Below are 20,923 nucleotides of genomic sequence, written 5' to 3'. Positions count from 1 at the left end.
TGTAAATGATAGTTTGCTTTCTCTGAGCTTTAAAAATGAAACTTAAGTCGACGACCTCACCAACTTAAGGTATGTCACTCGTGAAATTAGTTATATCAAGGATTTTTTGAGAAGTATATTTTAGATAAGTACTCATATAGCATGACTCAAAATCGCAAAGAAAATGGGGGGTCAGTGTGCATCCTACCGAGTTAGGGTACAATTAAGTTGATCTTTTTGCACTTAAATTGTATTTTTTTGGACAATCACTTTAATCTTTGTCATATTTTATCAGAGGTAATTTTGGCAATAAACATAATCTTATTTTACGTAAAATAGTTTGAACGATATTTATCATTGAACAAATCATGCAAATAACTGCGCATAAATTATTTTGTGATCTTTTTGCACTAAAAAAGTATCGTATTTGGGGTATAAAATATCTAAATAGGCAATTAAATATTTTCTTGTATCAAACTTTCTATGACTTACATGTAAGTGCTGATCGATTGGAAGTATCGTGCTGTTTAAAATAATGAAAGAAAAAGTTGGGGTCACTGATGTAAATTTTGAGATATTGGTCAAAATTTGCGATTTTCAGGCAAAAAAACGGTGTAAATTTTATCTTGACTTCTTTAATATCTTTATTTCTTGGCAAAGTCTGTTGAGTGAAAGTGTAAAACTTACTCTAAAAATATAAATTGGGACCTATATTTAATATTCATAGCATATTATAACGGAAAATTTTCTCTTAAGTAAAATTATGTGGGGCTAAACTTACAAGACATTAAATTTAACAAATGTGGAGATTTGAAGAATTTTCTACTAAATATCCTTCCACCACAAGAAATAGTCCCTCATAAATCTTGCTTCTTTATGAATTTCTGAGCAGTTTTTTCATTGAATGTTGAATAATTTGCATTGTTTAATTTAAATATGTTATAAAAATTGAATTGTAATAAATAGTTTTGAACTCAAAGGTTCTGACTGAACTTTTCTAAACAGCTGACGAGTGACATATCTTAAGAATTTTCTGGCCATAAAGTGAAAGGTCAAGATAAAAAATTAACACCTTTTCATAAATGTCTACACACCAATACTCAGTCTAAAACTAAAGCATGACCCCTACTGATTTTAATGTGAAAGGGTCAATTGTCAAGGTCATAAAACTGTCTATTGGTACAAACTGTTTCTGGATAACTCCAGTTAACTTCTGTCCTTAAGGCCCTTAATGAACTGTTTGAAAACGCTTCACTTTTTGAGGACAAAATTTTACAGATGGCTTTAAGGTGCATATATATGAATAAAGACTTGCTGATAATAAACATTTTATTATCGACAGACATTAAATTGCACATATACATAATATTAATTCACTTGTAATATTACAATATCACAGCTGTTGTGGTAACCATTTGTTACCAAGACAACGACACATCGTATCCTAGGCGGTCATCGCTCTGCTTAAACTAAATAAGATCAGATGACATCTATGTAAAAATGTGTAACGTAAGCGACAAGCTGGTTAAAATATAATATGAAAATGAAACTAACTAAATTTCAAAATCACAAAAAACTAGCTCTTTTTTATTGGACACTTACTCTGTTTGAAGGCATGTCATTGTTTTACAATGTGTTACACTGATGTGAATCTTGATTCAGATGGATATATATTATGAAAGCTTAAATTTCCTTACAAGCCTATGCCTAATCTATGTCACAAAGACGCTTGCATGCAACATTCCAAACATACTTGAACTTCTACTTAAATTACTCATTCAAGTCCCTCTTCTCACAGTTCTGACTGTGATCATACATATTCATTCTGGATCTTTAAAATAATACAGTTAAAAAAAAAATCATCAACACCATTTTGCAAATAAAGTACAAATTTGATAAAAATCCATAGATTTAACTGTAAATAAATTAAATTGCAATGAGATTCTACAACAAAAAAACCCATAACACATCAGCACATAATTTGTTACCTTGGAAAGCAAATAGAATATATGGAACCTTTAATGGTTTTATACATAGATGAGATAGAGTTAAGTCTTGTTGAATATTGCAGCCATTGATGGTTAATTGTTAACCTCTGCATCAAAGCATCTTGTTCCCATATACCATGATCTAGCATTTTTGAGTTTTGAATCGTGCAATCCTATGAATTTGACATTTACTGTGTGTGTTGCATACATTTATCCATTTATGAATTTACCGGTATGTTTTGTTCTCATGTTGGAAAAATTGAAGATACATGTACCTCAGAGCAATTAAACTAATCTTAAATCAAGTTAATTTGCAAAGAATGAAATGTGTTGTTGAACTAACTGATGCATGCTTTTTTAAAGTCTCAACTCAAAAAGGCAACAACTGGGAAATGTCATGATTCAGAAGTAATTCAATTTAAAAATTCAAAATGTTTGTTTGCCAAACATGAATATCATACCTTTCTATAAGTGGTTGTGCATTAAAAAATCTACTGTAACAATAGAATCACATACGAATATTAATAATTTCATTTTAGAATGAGATCTTTGAATCCTGACCCAATCAGTTGTGACCTGACCTGAAGCTAAACCTTGACCAAATCTCATGTTTCTAAAATACAGTTGAAGTTCGATTTTTCGAACATTATTACCTTGAATACCATAGATAGATCAAAGTAATTTGAAATTCTCAACCACTTATTTTTTTTTATTAATATTTAACCTTGATATCTCATATCTTTGGATATCTCTGATTTTTTTTCTTCACCACATGGAGTTCAAGATAATAAGGTTTTACTGTAGTTAAAAAGTTTACAGCAATGGTGAACAAATTTTAAAATTAAGGACTTAAAAATCAATAAACAAAGGAAAAAAAAGAAAAACAATTTTCCCAAGTTTCCAATCTGGAGGCATAATGGAATTCTTTGTATTAAATGTTGACTAAATGATTTAAGGCATGATCATTAGGAGCAGGTTGACACACATCAAATATACAATAGAACTTAATATGGTATTAACAGAAGGAAAAATCCTCATCAGAAAAACTTGGATAAACATTTCCTATTGTTCACAGACAGAATGCTATCCATACAAAAATACTATTGTGCAAAAGAGTTGGTTACACATCATAAAAAAATGTGCAGTGTCCATTAAAAAATCATCATCATACCAAATGGAATCGCCACACTTATAACCATGATACAAATAATATCTCTTCTTACACTCAGCATAATGTAATAAATAAACAGTCAACACAAAACTATCTAATTAACACACATGTAACTTAAGTATCGAGTGTAACACAATCTTACACAATGTAAGAGGAACTAACTTCACAAGTAAATGCCTCCACTGTTGATCTGGTAAATAGCTGATGGAAAAGTTTAGCACACTGGGCCAAGTTTAGATCAATGATTCTGACAAGTCTTTCAGCAAATTGTAGATAGGGTAAAATCATGAAAGGTCATAAAATGCAATCACTATTAGATAACATTGTTGTGTAGACTTTGTGATGATAATATTTGCTTATTTAGGTGTACTGGAGAGTGAAAGAGAGACACAGGGGTACCAGAGTGATAATTTGCCCATCCGATACAATTTAAAATACTGGTGACAATATGTGCATAAAAATTCCTCTAAAACACCTGTTTCCTGGATTGAAAATATCAGTGAAATGTTTTCTGATCCTTCAGGCAGAAATTTCAATTAATACAAATTTGCTTGTGTGCTTGGTGAAAATAAAATGGCCACTTCTATCGGGAACTGTTCTTTCCATCCTCTACCAATACTGTTTTTCAGCATGGAGAGAGAGAAGAAGGAAAGCATTATGTCACATGGATATCACACAAAACAATGCTTCATCTTTGTGTCATGTTAGACACAACAACAAATTGCAAGTTGTTCCCGCAGCACACATCCTTTATCAAAGAATGACACAACATTTGCAATAACGTTGTCTACCATTACCCACAGCTGGGGGTGGTGTCACAGGGGCAAAATATGCATGAACTTTGATGTTGGGTAGTCTGGTCTGCAAAAGAAGAAAAAGAAAGTTTAAAACAAAGCACAGATCCAATAACAACTTCAGACAAAGTAAAATGTATTGCAATCTCCTTTTGCAATCTAAATTGTGCTCATATTAATAAACCATGAAAAAGTTAAATCAGTTTGTATGTCCCAAAAAAATCCTCAAATATTTTCACAGTGGAATTCAGTTTTTACAAACATGTAACATTAAAGAGGAGCTTAGCATAGGTTATAAAACAAGCAGTAAATTTTGTATTTGTACTAATACACTTAAGAGCAATAAAGACAAAAGTTTCTGATGTTATTATAACATCCTGTACAGTCAACTTGAGTAAGGGGTCTGTTATGGCATTAATTGTCACCCTGTATATATTGCTGACTATCCTGTCATGTTTCATCACCCCTTGGCACTAAATGAGTTAATGAAGCTGGTGGCAATATAAGCCAGGAGGATTGTCATTACATCTAATTGACTATATCTGCACAATTCAAAAGCTTTGATAAACAATCCAAAACTTTTAAAATGGCCTTTCGGCAGCTAGATCTACCTTGTTGCCAGGTCAAACTTTTGTACAAATTCTACTCAAATCAAACTTATGGTTGTCTTTATCATGAAGTCTTAATTTTTAATTTTTTTTTATCCAATGACAATATTTATTGTAAAAGTCTTCATGGATCTATGACAGTCAGAACATATGCTTAAGGAATGTTTTTTAAGTTTTGTGTGAGTTATTGGTGTGTAAGTCACACAGATTTGTCACGTAGGCATATTTCATGAAGCACGTTAGCGCTTCATGAAAAATATGCCTAACTGCAAGTCTGTGTGATTTACACACTAATAATTCACACTAAACTTGAAAACATTCATTATATTTACATTTTACATGTGCAAAAGCACTAAAAATATACTCAATGTTTGAATTATTCCCTGCCCTATATCGTTACATTTTTATTAATGTCTCTATAGCTTATTGTGAGGTCACTTTAGTGCGAGTTTATCCATGTATATTTCTATGCATGAGTATACACGAATATGGCATTCAAATCAATTTCACAGTTGGCTTAGTAGAAAAACACAGCAAATGTAAATGTTAACATATAAATACACTGGCACTCAGGTTGACAATGTATGCCACAACAGAGATCTCCATTAATCTCTCAGTGCAAGTTGATTTTTATTTAACAGTTGCAAGACAGTATGGTCAAGGACATATCCTTACATTTGCTTAATAAGAAAAATATTCATCTGTTCAACATGATGAAATCAAATGCTGGTGGGTAGGAATGTAGGCTCTATCAACAAACAACACAAAAATACTGCAGTTTTGACAAAGTTCAATGATAATTAATCTTTGTTGAAAAATTGAAAACATTTCAACATACATGAACTGAGGATGCAAATTAAAGATCACATATTCTGAATGAAACAAGAATGATGACAAAGGGGTGAAAACAACTGAATGCAAGTAAAAAAAAAGTACATTTAGCTAAGTCACCTAACTGCCTTCAGTAAGAATATATGACTGTACAATTGCAAATAAATCTCTCTCATAAGCAAGAGTTGGAGCAACCACTACTATATGTTTATTTACACGTATGCAATTTTTATATTGATAAGCATCATAACTGTTAATGAAAACCAAGATTGATATATTTATGAACTAAGTGTTCACACTTAAACATCTGATACATACTCGGAGTCTGCGAATCGCGGCTTTCGTGATGAGCTGACAGTCGTAAAGTTCTATTCTCTCGAGACTCTGACATCCTGTTAAATGTTCCAGTGATGCGTCAGTAATTAACGGACAATTGTCCAGTTCAAGAATACGTAACTGTTCAGTAGCACACGCACCAGATCCTATATGTCGAATTCCTTCATCAGTTATCAACTCACAATGAGATAAGGTCTAGGGAAGAAATATTTTCACGTAAAATCAAGATATACATGTAGATATAAATACTTGTACACTTCAAAAATAAGATAGTATTAACAATACAATTAGAAATATGCCTTTATTTACCTACCATTAAAACCTAGAAAAAAAATCCTTTACTGCTTATGGTTATGTGTAAATAAACTTTCCTCGTTAAATAGATACTTGTTAATACATTTACATGTAACAGCTGATATAGAACTTACCATTTACAAGTAATTTTTGGATTATATTTATGCAATGTTCATATAAATAGAGTATGTATTTACTTACCAGATTAATATATTTACTTACTAGTGCACTAATATTGGGACAAAAGTTGGCCAAGTAATTTAAGGTAGCATCTGTTATCTAAAATATGAATTATGAAATTAAATAAGGTTAAATGACTTGAGCTAAAAAATTAAAATAGCATTGTTAAAATCATATACGATAATTTGGGCCTGCTTTGACTTCTCAAATAGAAGGCAGCTTTTGTAAGAAATTTTCAAATTAAATTCAGAAGTTAAAATCAATCTGCGGAGAAAACATTTCAATCAGAAATTGTAATCAAATAAGATTACACTAACATTTCAATCATAAGTTGTAATCAATCAGAGATTACACTTGTTCAATAGTATTACAATCAGAAGTTATCAATCTGAGATTATAATAGTATTACAATCAGAAGTTGTAATCAATCTGAGATTACAACAGTATTACAATCAGAAATTGTAATCAATCAGAGATTACGATAGTATTACAATCAGAAATTGTAATCAATCAGAGATTACAATAGTATTACAATCAGAAGTTGTAATTAATCTGAGATTACATTAAAACTGTAAACCAACTTTAATTCATGTGCAAGAAATACCTGTGAATGTCATGAATAATTGTCGGTTTACAGTATTAAAGTCCCAAGTTATAATTAATCTACAAGGCTTAGCTTACTTGTATACACTCTTCTAGATCCATCTTCTCCAGTTTGTTACAGTTCTACAAAACAACAACAGCATAGCAACACAATTCACATATCTTCTTTCTTATATTACTATCAAAAACAACAATTTTTTTCACTGCTTGAAAGCACTAAAATTTAACTATTTTGGCTCTTTCTTTTTAAGAATCAAAAGATTAAATACATGAAAAAAAGAGTAATGCTGGGAAAAAATCCTGAACCCATATTTGCTTTGTGCTGAAGAATATCATACCCTTGCTAAAGCTTGGAATCCGCTGTCTGTAAAATGTGAACAACAGGCTGCTTCAAGGGTTCTGAAATTAGACCAATGAGCTCACATGTATATCAATACATTTGCAATTACTATTACCTAAATATATGCATAATTTTTTGTTACAATAAATAGTGCAATATCATGAAAAAAATACTTCATTGTCACAATTTTTTGATGGGCAATGAATTCTAACAAAGGCATCGCAATGCGGAGCACCTCCTGGCAAAAGAGCATATCAATCCTGATTTAAAATATTATTTGCATAACTTCTGTTACGCATGCACTCACTCACCCAAACACTGAAACGCCTTACTAGATCCCCTCCAAGTTCGTTAGGAGAGGATAATGAAGATAGATTAAGTTTTTAATAAATCTGCCATCATTTCTCTCTCTTGTTATTATTAAAGAGCAAGAGCCACTTAGGGCCTTTTTGGCCCTGAGAATTTCTGAAAAATCGAAACTGCTCAGTTTTGGTTGAAAATGCAGTATTTATCACTTGGACCCTTGGTGACTGTGTATCTATTGAACAGGATGTAATTTTCTCTCTAGTCAATACATTATGACGTCATAAAATGCGTCATTTTTCCCATATCCTGTAAATTCCTTTAAAAATGGCCAAAAGTTTAAGTATTTTTTTCATATAGAGCACAATCTCTGATCCAAAATATGCATTTACATAAAGAAAGATCTGTTTCTGAAGATCATAAAACATGTTTTAATTTTTGGATCATGGGCTGTGCTCATATTTTAATTCTTTGCTGAAGATAGTCAAATATGCATGTTTTCTGCAAAATTCAAGAACACTGCATTTTCTAAAAGACTGTTATCCAATACCTGTTCTCAAAAAGAAATTTTGTTATAGGAAATGAAAGAACAAAGTCTCTACTTTATTTTCATATATGAAATGGGACAGAGGGTGATAGTCAATTAAATGATATAAGGACAGGGCCATTTTATGCATAAAGTGAACCTAGCTCTTTGTTATTTTATTATCAGAAAATTTTACTGATCTTGACCTCTCTGCTTGCCTCACCTGATATTTGGACATCCATGACCAAGAGACACTAGTGAAGCATCTGTGAGCCGTGCACAATTAGATATACAGATAAATAACAACTGGTTACAATGCTGACCAACCCTGTGGAGGGCCTCATCTGTAATATTCTACAAATAACATAATTACCTGAGTTATATTTATAATATAATATGCATGGTAAAACTATAAAAACAGTAGCATGAAAAACTTTAAAAGATACTTGTGCATTAGTGAATCCTGCTTTCAAAAAAATTTAGGAAACCTAGCTTAGACAGTATGAATAATTCATTCAAGCAAGATAGCTATACACATCTCTTCAAACAATTACAACATACATGTTCATGTTTAAGAAAATGCAAAAGACTATGTCTATTCCTGAAATATAAGGAGCCCTGATGGTATCTTGTAAACTATACCATCTTGCTCTCTTTGTTCCAGAAATACCAATTTGTCCAAAACAAGACACTGCCACATATTATGTACCCTGAATTTTCTATAATGTTAATGCATTTAGGAAAACTTCTTACATTACTTCCTTGTAGATCCAACTTCTGGAGGTTTTGACAGTGTTTGGCTAAATGTCCAATTCCAGCATCAGTGACCTAAAAATTAATGCCAATTCTAATTTTTTTTTTTCAAATTCAAACACAATCTTCTTTTTGTGTAAATAAAGTTATATTATTCATTAACCACAAAAAAATTCCATCTCCTCAAACGATTGTTTGAAAATCAGTAAACAAGCATTCTTACAATACCTGTGACAGCCCTTTTCCTATGTATGTGTGGAGATTATGGCAACCCTTTGCAAGGGCCTCAATGCCATCATTTGTGATCTTTGTGCACCAAGATAAATTCAAGACCCGCAGACTATGGCAACCATCACTACAGAAAAAAACAATTTCATCACTTTGAAAGCATTTTTTTACTGTCTTTGAAAAGTGATACATTTTCCTCCTTTCTAATGTTAATGGATTCAATAGTATGATATAGTTGAGATGCAGAAAACCTAATAAGACTTCATTGACAGTAATCTTCAAGACCATGTTTTGTTGAAAAACAGTACATGTACACAAAGATTAACAACTTACATGTAAGTAATAAGCCTTTGTTAGACTCATTCTGGGGTCGTAAGACAAGATACATATATGTTCTTAACTTCAAAACCAATTTCTAAGTTACTCAATATTGTATACAGGGTACTTTTTATCCCATTATATTTTTGCCCTATCACACTTTCAATTTTGCCCATTTTAAATTCAGCCAGACATATTTGTGTTAAGTATATTATAAACCATATTATATCTTCACAATATATGAAAGTATCCATACTAATTTACACCAGAAGGCTCTAAAGAAGATAAACAAACTGTCATTTTTCTCCAATCTAGCTATCTCTCTTTAGGAAACATGAACATGGACACGTTAGTTTTGGAGATGTCAGAAAAGTTCAAATTGAAGATTACAGACATCACACAACAAAAACTGTTAGCATATGGTAATTTGAATGACTCATTTAACCTACTAAAATTTTCTTTTGATATTGTTTATCAGTAACATTCTTTGTCTCAGGATTTTATTGGAAAATAAAACTACTCATGTTCCTGCCAAAACTCAGTTTCCCAAAAAAAAACAAAAACAAAAAAAAAAATCAAGTGGGGCTTTTTAACAAGACTTCTGCAGTTGATTTATTTCTTCAAAACCTTACTAGATGAGCAGCATTACCCTAAGGCTTTGAGGGACTGGTTGGTAATCTGTGGACAGGAACTAATATCTAAGGAGACGAGCTTGTGTCCATGGTGACCTAAACTCTCACAAGTCCTGAAACATAGAAGCAGGAAGAGGCTTAAAGCACTGTTCATATGGAATTATTAACATTTAATAAATGGAAAAATACAATTCCCATCAATTTGAAAGGTTTTTAATTACAAAAAATATAAATAATAATATAATGCTTGACAATTTACAAGACTATTAAGATGTTGTTTACAAGAAATATGTGTATTTCAGCTTTTCTTTATATTTTTGAGTGTAAACAATAGATTTATTTTTCAGCAACATATACATCAAGTGTTCTTTAGAAAACTTACGTGTCTGTAATTTCTTTACAGTTGTTCAGGTTCAGCTCTTCTATGTTACGACAAGATTGTGCAAATGTTCTGTAAACAAAAATGAATCACTTTCAAACATTTATTAGGTATTAAATGTATGTACCAATTCATAGAGTATTAGTGTAAAATGAAACCCATACAGTTCCATTAATCTATTAATCTTTGAGTTTTCTAGATAAGATTCTTGCATATTTACTAACTTCAGTGCAGCATCTGTAATACTCTGGCAACCACGTAAACTTAAGGACTTTAAAAACCCACCACATCTTTTGGAAATGTTTTCAACAACTGGACCCTGAAATACATATATATATTACTGTATCAATCTGAAAAAAAAAACATTTCATCTATGCATTTATCTACTGCATAATATTATTACAGGTACATTGAATTATCATGCACTGAAGTTTTTGTATGTCGAAAACAAATTAAAACTTTGATGAGATGAGACTAACAGAAATGTAGTAATACATAATTTAAAACAAGAAATAAATCATTTCTTTCCTATATTTAGATATTATTCTGTGTAATATCTTCGCTATTTTTTATTTTTGGCTATAAAACTTACGACAATATCACGTTGGAACTCAAATAGATCAACCCTCTGCCAATTGCTCCCATCTAATGCCAGCACGTTCCAATACTAAAAGTACACAGTCATATTCAGTTAATTGTACATCATCCAGACCCTTCCTGTATTGACAGAACAATAAAACCAAACATGCAGGCTTCTCGATTTAAAAACCCTTGAATAGATTCACTGCTGGATGTTTCACACAGATTTCCTTTAAAATCAGTTAGATTCATTAGCTATCCAAACAATCTGCCATGTACCAAACGCATTGATAAACATTCAAACAATGCCATGTAGAAAGGCTCATATAATATACATGCTGAATATAGGGGTTCAGAAAAAAAGGAAAGAAAATTAAATCTATTTTTGCCACAACTGAGGTGTAGGAACTGCAAATTCAATTCTTTAAATTTGAAAATTCATAGAATGATATCATTTAGTGGCACTTATGGTTTCCTGTTGAACTTCCAATGTTTCTCCATAAGAAAGTTATGAGCAAGACATGAAGTTTATACTTTTTCTGCCAGTGACCTTGAACTTGCCTAAATGACCTTGTGTCAATTTACACACCCACCTTTGCTTAGAGTATCAACTTCCAATATTTTTCCATAACAGTATTATGGACTGAATATCATGGGTATGAATTAATCACTTTTTCTGCCAGTAACTTAAGCATGTCCAAATGACCTTGGGTCAAGGTAATGGCACATCCTCCATGTCATAAGTACTCTTTGTGTCAAGTATGAATTTCTAATGTTTTCCATTATAAAGTAACAGACCAGCATGAGTTATAAAAATGGATCTGACACAAATTTTACACTTCCTCCTCCAGTGACCTTGGTCTTGGGATAGTCATGATACACACTCAAGTCATAAGCATTTCTTTTTGTTAGTATATATGATCTCCCAATATTTCTCCATTAAAAAGTTGTGGCCTGAACTTGATTGCACAGATGTACATGTATGGACAAACTGATAGACAGATGTGCAAGGTGATTCCTAAATACCCCCCAAATTTTATTTGCAGGAGACAGTATATAAATAAACATCTTTTAAAATATTAACCATTAATTATTTCCACTTAGTTTGAATAAAATAGTAAGTTTTAATAAAAAATCAAAAAGTTTACTTCAAAACTAGAAATATGTTCATTGGACATGAATGCCTCGTCCAGGTTCCGAAGTAATACAACATGAAAAGAAATGTGCCTTGCTTCTTTTGTTTAAGATTAGGGTAAATACATGTAAGGAATTGTTAGGTCAAAGTCACAAGGAAGGTTAAGGTCAGAAAATTATGGCACAGTTGAATAGCTCTCACCAATTTGTATAAGTGTATGAAGTTTGATAAAATATGTTGAATAGTTTCTTTGAAACTGAGTTTTAAACACGAAAAAGTAAGTCAAAAGGTCATAAGGAAAGTCAAGGTAAGAAATTTGGAAACAGTTTACAAGTTCTCACTAATATGTATCAGCATATGAAGTTTGATAAAAATATCTTGATTTGATTCTTTGAAAGTAAGCTAAACACAGATTAAAGAAAAGTGATGTCAAGGTCAAAGGAAAAGTCAAGGTAAAAAAAATTGTTGATGCAGTTGAATAGCTCTCACCAATATGTATCAGCATATAAAGTTTGATAGAAATATCTTGAATAGTTTTTTTTGAAACTGAGCTAAACAAAGAGTGTGATGGCGGATGACAAACACTATATACCCCTGCCATATTCATGACAGGGCATATAACTGATACAAGAATTTTGATCAGAATGGCTCAACTAGGTCTATGGCTCTGGTAAGCTAAATTTATGAAATTCCTTTACACATAAGTGAAAGGACATAAGAAGGTGACCAGCGGGTGAATTAAATCAGCCTTAGAAACTCACCTTGGATACCTGTGCACAGCGACACAGTGACACCACATCAAGGAAAGAGAAGATCCTATAAAACACCAAAATATTGATTCTATAGTTAGAATGTTAGAGTACATGAGATACTATTCCTTTCATCTTTACTAATCAGTTCTTGTGGTTAATTCTGATCATCAGGTTATCCCACTTTGCTTAAAACAATCAACCCAGTTGATCCTTGGTATAAATACCTCAGTAGTAACTCCTTAGGTAGTTTCTTATTGATAATACTGTCATCTTCACTTACAGAGACCTGCAACAAGACAAAATAACAATTAATGTGGAGATGCTATCAAATAAATAGCTCAGTCCCTTGTGGTTTTTCTCAGGGAAGGATTTTTCCCTCCTCCATCAATAAAAACTAAGATTCTTGTCCACTATTTAGGTATTTGTGAAATGTTGATATAGGCTATATGTAAAAATATCTGACACAGTGGCCATGAAGGCATCATTCTTTACAATTGACAAAAACAAGTATATCAGACTAATTAAAGAGTCAAAAGTCAGTTTAATGGAACTTTAAAACAAAGGTTTGGTGTCATATGGCCTTTTAAGACTCCTGTCAGAGACATAATGTAATATTACTGCCTTAATTTTTTCAAAGCAAGAGTATGCAAAATTAAGAAAATAAATGCCCCTTTCAAACAAGAACTTAGTTAATCATGCAATTGCTTAAACTGTAAGATATAGAAATATTTATCACAGTAATGTCAATCAGAATTGTTAAATCTGATTCTTCCCAGAGTTTAATACAAAGCATTGGGGGCTGCAGATGGCAATGCATGGACAAAATGTGATATGGAGTTGTGACACAAAAAATCAACCATGCACAAGCTTAAAATGTCCTGAAGTTATTTTTAATTGTATAGAAAATAAACTTGTTATTCCTCTTTAGCAATAATCAATATACCAATCATTCAAGGGGTTCATTATAGATATCACAAACGTAAGGGACAAAATATAGCAATTGTTCCAGTGTATATACATGTAATTGCAAAATGACAAATTTTGTCTAGCACCATGACAACTCTTAATTATAAGAACGGTCTGAAAAACATGAGAAATCCAAGATATATTAATCATCGAGATTCTGGCGGGAATGGAAATACCAAACACCTGAGAAAACCTGCAATGAGTTCCAATACTGCTTATGTATCACTACTTTCAATACATGTAAATTTCACACCTTTATACATGTGCAACTTAATGATGTCTGAACCAATTTTACCTTATGTTTATAATAATGCATGTAACTGAATATTTTTCTCATTATTGCAGTTTCATAAACTTGTTATTTTGTGATGACCTTGTAGAGTTGTGTAGTGAATCATATCTTTAAAAAAAAATTCAGGTTCTTTAATAATCTGCAATTTCTGGGGTTTTTTGGTAAATTAGTGCAAAAACAAAAGTATATGTTTTAAAATTTTTTGGACCTTGTCAAATGGATAATTCCACAGGTATCTTAATTTACATGATTTAAGCAACAACTGGTTGAAGTTTAAGCATACTGTACAATGATTCTACAAATAATCTTAAATGACCCAAAGAATTTAAACTGAAGAGGTTCAAGATAACCCTACAGCACGTAATTTATCTCGATTAAAAATATGACACATACACTATTTGACATTTTTCCCCCAAAAAACCACTTTTAATATCTCAATAACCTTGCATCAGGTTCTTGAAGCATATCTAGAGTGAAGTCATCTGTTCGCTTATCTTCCCATCAAGTCTATTTAGTTATAATGTTTCTCCATTACAAAATCACATCCAATAGGAATAAAAAATTTATTTCACATAGCTGTTTGAGAGACTTAATATTCTCCTTGATCAAAAATAAATATTGAATCTGAGGTTAAAAAACACTGTCAGAACTTAATTTAATAATGTGCCAGGCATCAACTTTTTAGCAATATTATACAGTCCTTATAAAAAAAAACTTATATGTTGAACTTGAACATAGTCTTGAATACCACACTGGATAATGTTAAAGTGAGTTGGAAGTCCCAAAACTTTTTCTTGTGAATCTTAACCTTGATTTCTCTAATCCTCAGATATCTCAAAGTTTTTTCTTTTCATCCCATTGAGTTCAACATGTTCAAGATAACAAGGTTTGACCGTATCAATTACTGTCTGCATCCTAAAGAATGCTTGCATAAGACAAAATGATGAGCAAATAAATCCATTGTATCCATACATTTTTTTTCTGCAGGAGGAATACTATAACCATGAGAAATTGCTGTTTTAATTATTACATGACTAGAAATTGGCTTTAATTATCATGATTATGAAAAGAACAAATTCTTAACTTACTTCACATACTTCAAATAAGTAACTGTACATTTTTTTTCATTTTCAGTTTTAATTATATGCCATATGAAAATATGTATATGTACAGTTTTATGAGTTTTATATTCAATAAACTAAAGAAAATGAGCAAATATCAAAAGATATTAACAACAGGACAAGAGCATATGCGGCATTATTAGAGACGAATCAAATTAAACACCTGATCAGATGATATACGCAAATATAACAGGGACATGCAAAAACTACATTTTTTTCTTCTCCTTAGGGAACCTGTCAATTTCCTCTGGATTTCACTTTGCAAAAAGCAATTTCTCTGTTCCTGTCGTGATCTGGGTTCTTTTGAATTGAGCCGGCGCTGCTTTTTAGATCACTTTTACTAGAATACACTTTTATGGGTGTATTAAATGTTAATTGTGTAATAACTCTGTTATTGATAACCAGACAGAAAGATTATCAATAAACTTTCAGCATACTTAGAAGAAGCTTTAGATAACTATAGGATGGCCATAAAGGTACCATCATTATTCAGGAAACATGGCATCAACAGTAGATTTCTCCGTAACAAACAACATCAGAACATTCAAGTTTTATACTGACATATAATTAAGGATATAAATCATATTCTTGCATTACGTAAAATCAATACTTCTACAGAAGCTAAATAAATCTCATCTTCTGGAAGGCCAGTCAAAAAAACTCTGCAGGGAAAAAAATTAAAATTGTTATAAATACAAAAGAAAAAGAAAAAAAAACAAGTATTGGGTAACCTTAAAGTTAAATTCATAACCAACCATTCCTGTCTGTATCTAAATTCTATCCTTAAATGTCTTAAATTACAGCCTTTAGGATACTGAGACTTACAAAACAGTCAAAAAGTTGTGAATTGTAAATTATACATCAATCCAATCCATATTCTTCTCATTCCAAATTCAATCTTTGGGCAACATAAAAATGAATTCATTATTTGATGGAATACAACTTACACTGCATACAAAATTCTAACACAAATTGGATCTCACTGGCCAGCTTCTGACAAGCACTGAATCTTAGAATACAAAATATACAGATTTTTTCTATCAATTTTTTCACATGCACTTCCTGAATATATATATACAATATATTTAAGCTGATAACCCCCCCCCCCCCCCCCCCAAAAAAAAAATCAGGTACAATTATCAACATGCATGATCATCAACCTGAAGTATGTACAGAACGGTTAGAGTGATTACTGAGGAACATCAGATAAAAGCAGACTTGTCAAAACCAATATATATAGATAAAATACAATGTGTTGTATAATAAGCATCCAAAAAGGATCTGTACCAAACTGCATGAAGTGAACATACTGCATGACTATAAGCAAATGATAACCCTGTGTTAGGAATTACTGGTACATTAGAACACAAACAGCAAATAAATCTCTAGAAATATAAAATTACTGCAGATTCTCATCAGGAAGATCTAGATGACACTGAAAGAATTAAGCATTATATGGTTATCAGTAATTCCATCTCTGGTGTATCATCCAATTGCATTCCATGCATGTAACTGTGGGTTCAATAGGACATGCAATTACTCCAAATGAGCCTATAATCAAACCTATAACCTGATCGCTCATCCAGAAAATTTCATAGAGCATCTAAAGTATGACAGTCGGTGTATCCTATGATGTGTTTCATTAAGTTGTTTTGTAATGTCACTAAAGAACTGACTATCTAAAGAGAAACCTGGACACTGGATTAGTTGTCTTCTATGTACATAATGTACAGCACTGTCTCACAGTCTGTGTATTGGATTTTGGAGGCTACATTAAACCCACTGTTGGATTTTCTAGAAAATGAAATCATTTTAGTCTCTATGGACTTTCTGATTAATACTAAATTCTGGTTCTTAAGTTGACTTTCAAAAAACAACTCTTATTAATGTAGTAAGGCCTAACAGTCAAATTTAGGATCTTTGCTATGCTAACAGGACATGCTATTTACAACTTCATATCATTTCACTTATTCTACCTCACATGAGAATATGACTATACAGTTAAAACCCTGGATCTTTACATGACTTTATATTTTTGGACTCATTTTTTTTGGTATATAGTCCTTGATAAATCAATGAACATCCTATACTGTAGTACACAACTCTGAATCCTTCTGGATTTCCTAATTGCAATCTTGTGTATTTTTAAGAGTCTTAAATGCAATCCTAGGTATTTATTGGACCTATTCTATACAGCTCTTAGACATATAAGATTTTCATTGGACATTTGATATATATGTAATAACATGCAACTCTTGGTCAATACAGGAATACCTATTATCTTCATTATTTGGTCTCTATATGGATTAATTCCTGTACACAAATCTGAGTTGTTACTGGAGTGCCTATGTGAAGACTTTTTGGAAAATACGTAATCTCTTCATAGCTAGCAGTTTCTCATCTGCTACAATCCTCACAAACCCTTGGCCTATCATACTACAAAAAGTTGGGATTTTTTTTTCCCGAGATGTGATAGGATTTTATATTGTTCAACCAATTGCAAAGCTAGAGTAAATGATAATATCTCCATTTAGGATTTTTTCTTGGAGGACATCATCCAAATTTAAGTTGATGTACGCATAATATACATGTACTCTTGAATCTATATTGCAGATATAGACTTGCATCCTAAATAACAAATAAACATCACCTGATACCTGCTTGTTAAATATTCTTTAAAATTTTTTTTAGTGCTCTTTATTTCTGTCAATGATGCAAGCAGTATGCATGAAGTAATTAAGATTCAAGATCATAAATAATCCCAACTTTTGATAGCAAGATAGGCCAAGGGTTTGTGAAGAGTGTAGTAGATCAGAAACACTTGGCTAGCAAACATGACACAACCTGGCTTTCTTTATTATTGTCTTCCTTTACACCTTATCTTGACTTATATACTTGTTTTCTTAATGTATACAATGTTGGTGTCTTCTTTCCTAATTGAGCACTGTTTTTGGTACATAAAGATTACTTATAATACTATGGAAATATTATACTGTAAACGTCTTAGATTTGGCTGTGAATTCTTTTTAGCGCCTTTGGCGAAAAGCAACTTCTGCTAAATCAGGTACAATGCTAAATGTCTTGCACATATACACATAAATAAGAACACTATATAAGAATTGCGCTAAATCAAATCTCTGTTAATTTTTTCAAAAATCAATCTGTCAAATATCGTACATGCTAAATTTAATACATTTACAGTATTTCACAGGAATTCAATTTATCAGGATTTCTTGAGTACCACATACCCACAAATTTATAACTTTAACAAATACTGAAATTAATATTATAGCCTATATCTTCTATAATGAGACATTGCACCACATCAATTTTTTTCCAGTAAATCAATAGATTCTTAGCAATCCACAAGAATTGTCCTGGGCCTCAAAATTAAAATTACATATAAACTCTCACCTTTCCTTTGGATCACCACATACAATATTAAAAAGAATCGTAAAGATAGGCTATATGCTAAAGGAGTCCTAACTTAGATCAAGATAGATGCATCTCTTCCATACTAGTATAATTCACATCTCTCAAAATATCTGATCATTTATATCTTGAGGGTCACTTTTAATACAACTATGTTTTATTTAGAGTACAAATTTCCTATAATTGTATTGAGATAAAGGGCAGGGCTGTATGGTAAGAGTGATAGCTCCAGCCGAGTCAAACCCTGCCCTGTATCTCTAATGCAATAGGAAACGTTAACAATTAAGTATTAAATATATGATTTGTTTTATGACCTTTATTATGATCTCGCTAATTCACATGTGCATAGGGATAAACAAAATTTCCATGTCCAACTTAAAAACATTGTATTTTCTGTTTAATACATTTTCTTTGGTTTTTCTGAAATTGTGTGGCTATGTGGTACTGTGCGTTTGATATAACACAGTGACACATTCCAGTCATTATTTGACTGTGAAATTTTAGGTATTGAATACAATATGATCTACACTAAACATGTTGAAAATACTTATTTTTGGAAATTGATTTTTACAATATAATGGACATAGTTTATAGTTAAGATTAAGTATATATTTTTACTATAACAAGGACCTAGTTAACTTTAAGATCAATTATGATTATGTCATCTACATGCAGCTGCTATTTATGGACATCATCTTTGAAGGTGAACAAATTATATCTGCTAAATTTAACTATAAATGACATGAAGAACATCATGTTTGATAATCTCCATCATTTAGGCTTACTGACATCATTAAGTAAAAAGGAAGAGTTTCTATTTGTTGTTGAATATTAAGTAAAATAAGCAAATATAAACTTAAATGTATATGTTTCAATTTATATATTTGTTAAATTCACTTATTGTAACCAAGGTTACAGTGTAACAATTAAATTACAATGCAATGATGAGGTGTATATGATTCTCATTGTATCATGTTAAGAGGTCACTCTTTCACATTCCTTTGTTCTCTTCTGACATACATACAGAAGCACGTGTTTTCCCCACTTTGTTAAAAAAATCAATTTCCAGAATAGACATTGATATTTACTCAAAGACACTGTTTATGTTGAAGGGCATGAATAAGTTTATTTTTGTTGCAGTTAACCATCTTAAAGAGCTCATATCTGACAGCTTATTCGTCCCTCCTCTGCCCAAATTTCTGTGTTTTCCCCCCTTCCTTATTTTGACAGATCAGCTGGTCGCGACATGACCATTTCAATCTTCTTGTTAAAACGTCAAAACAAAAATAAAACTTTACCTCCGACTTGGTTTTGTGATGGTGATGAACGAAGCCGTTCTGGTTGTTCATGGCGACAGCATATCAGGCTCTCCAAATCCCCCAAATTCTTTCAGGAAAAATATCTACCCTTCCATCGAACAAAAGAAAAATAATAACAAGAGCATAAGAACGAAACCTTTAAGTGTCGAGAAATTTGATTGGTCCTAAAATTCTTGTGGCGTAATAATAAACATAATATAACTCGAGTGCTTTCACTATGATTAAGGTTAGTTGCTTCATAGAATATAATTTATAGCTTTAAAAAATATTACTATACAAGTATCAAAACCGAAATACAATTTTTGGGCAAATCATTCACCGACATTTTTCTGAGCTCAATCCATCATCAACAGTAAGACTAATACAACAATCGACCAATGGAAAGATTTTTAACAGAAAATAGTTCGGGAAATTCAAAGGGAAATCACTGACATTGTTTTGGTTGGAGAATGACGTCATATATTCACAGTGAGCGGAAGAAAGGAAAAAAGGGGGGGGGGGTTAAAATAAGATGGTGAAATCAATTTATTAAAATGTGAAAAAAATTGTTGTAATTAGTTTTTTTGTTATAAAGGGGCCTGGCAAAATATTCAATATCACTGCCAAAAAAATATTTCATTCTTTTTTTTCATAAAATCGACATGATCGAAGTGCATGGTTTTCAACCTTTTTTTTTTAAAAAGAAAATGTCATGTTTTTTTTTTTTGGGGGGGGGGGGGTTATTTTAAATATGCACTTTTATTCTTGATTATTTCTTGCATATTTCAAGATTTTCAACCGTAAGCACTGCTTTTATATATCAATAGTTCAAACTGAGATATATAAAGGCATTTTGAATACAATTTACATGCATATTGTCAACATCTGCTTCATTTTGGTTAAAAAAAAGAGATGATTATACAAATTTTCCCTATTGGTCATATTGTGAAGGAAATGTACGCTAAAACACTTGTTTTAATTTAGCTTTTAACTTAAAAATTAAGGAAAATTTCAACTTGTTATATATTGTAATTATTTATTCATTGATTTTCTAAATCGACGCATTTTTTTATTTTATAAACTTT

The 20,923-nt window shown here is 31.5% G+C and overlaps 1 protein-coding gene across 1 annotated transcript; it reads right to left on the bottom strand.

Moving 5' to 3' along the window:
• Nucleotides 1–1,294: 1,294 nt before the first annotated feature.
• LOC133188036 (F-box/LRR-repeat protein 2-like) lies at nucleotides 1,295–20,004 on the bottom strand. The gene is made up of 15 exons (XM_061323430.1): nucleotides 19,839–20,004; nucleotides 12,954–13,015; nucleotides 12,739–12,793; nucleotides 10,856–10,930; nucleotides 10,488–10,582; nucleotides 10,267–10,335; nucleotides 9,902–9,997; nucleotides 8,935–9,061; nucleotides 8,707–8,781; nucleotides 8,177–8,307; nucleotides 7,123–7,183; nucleotides 6,863–6,907; nucleotides 6,224–6,280; nucleotides 5,690–5,902; nucleotides 1,295–3,999 (listed from the first exon to the last, which is right to left on the bottom strand). The coding sequence occupies exons 1-15, from the start codon at nucleotides 19,887–19,889 to the stop codon at nucleotides 3,892–3,894; spliced, it is 1,320 nt and encodes a 439-aa protein (XP_061179414.1). The 5' UTR covers nucleotides 19,890–20,004; the 3' UTR covers nucleotides 1,295–3,891.
• Nucleotides 20,005–20,923: the final 919 nt, after the last annotated feature.

The sequence above is a fragment of the Saccostrea echinata genome, unplaced genomic scaffold, assembly GCF_033153115.1.
Source record: "Saccostrea echinata isolate AGI-Se365-2 ecotype Australia unplaced genomic scaffold, CSIRO_AGI_Sech_v1 ptg000001l, whole genome shotgun sequence".
Lineage (NCBI taxonomy): Eukaryota > Metazoa > Mollusca > Bivalvia > Ostreida > Ostreidae > Saccostrea > Saccostrea echinata.
This window is presented reverse-complemented; position numbering and strand designations above follow the sequence as displayed.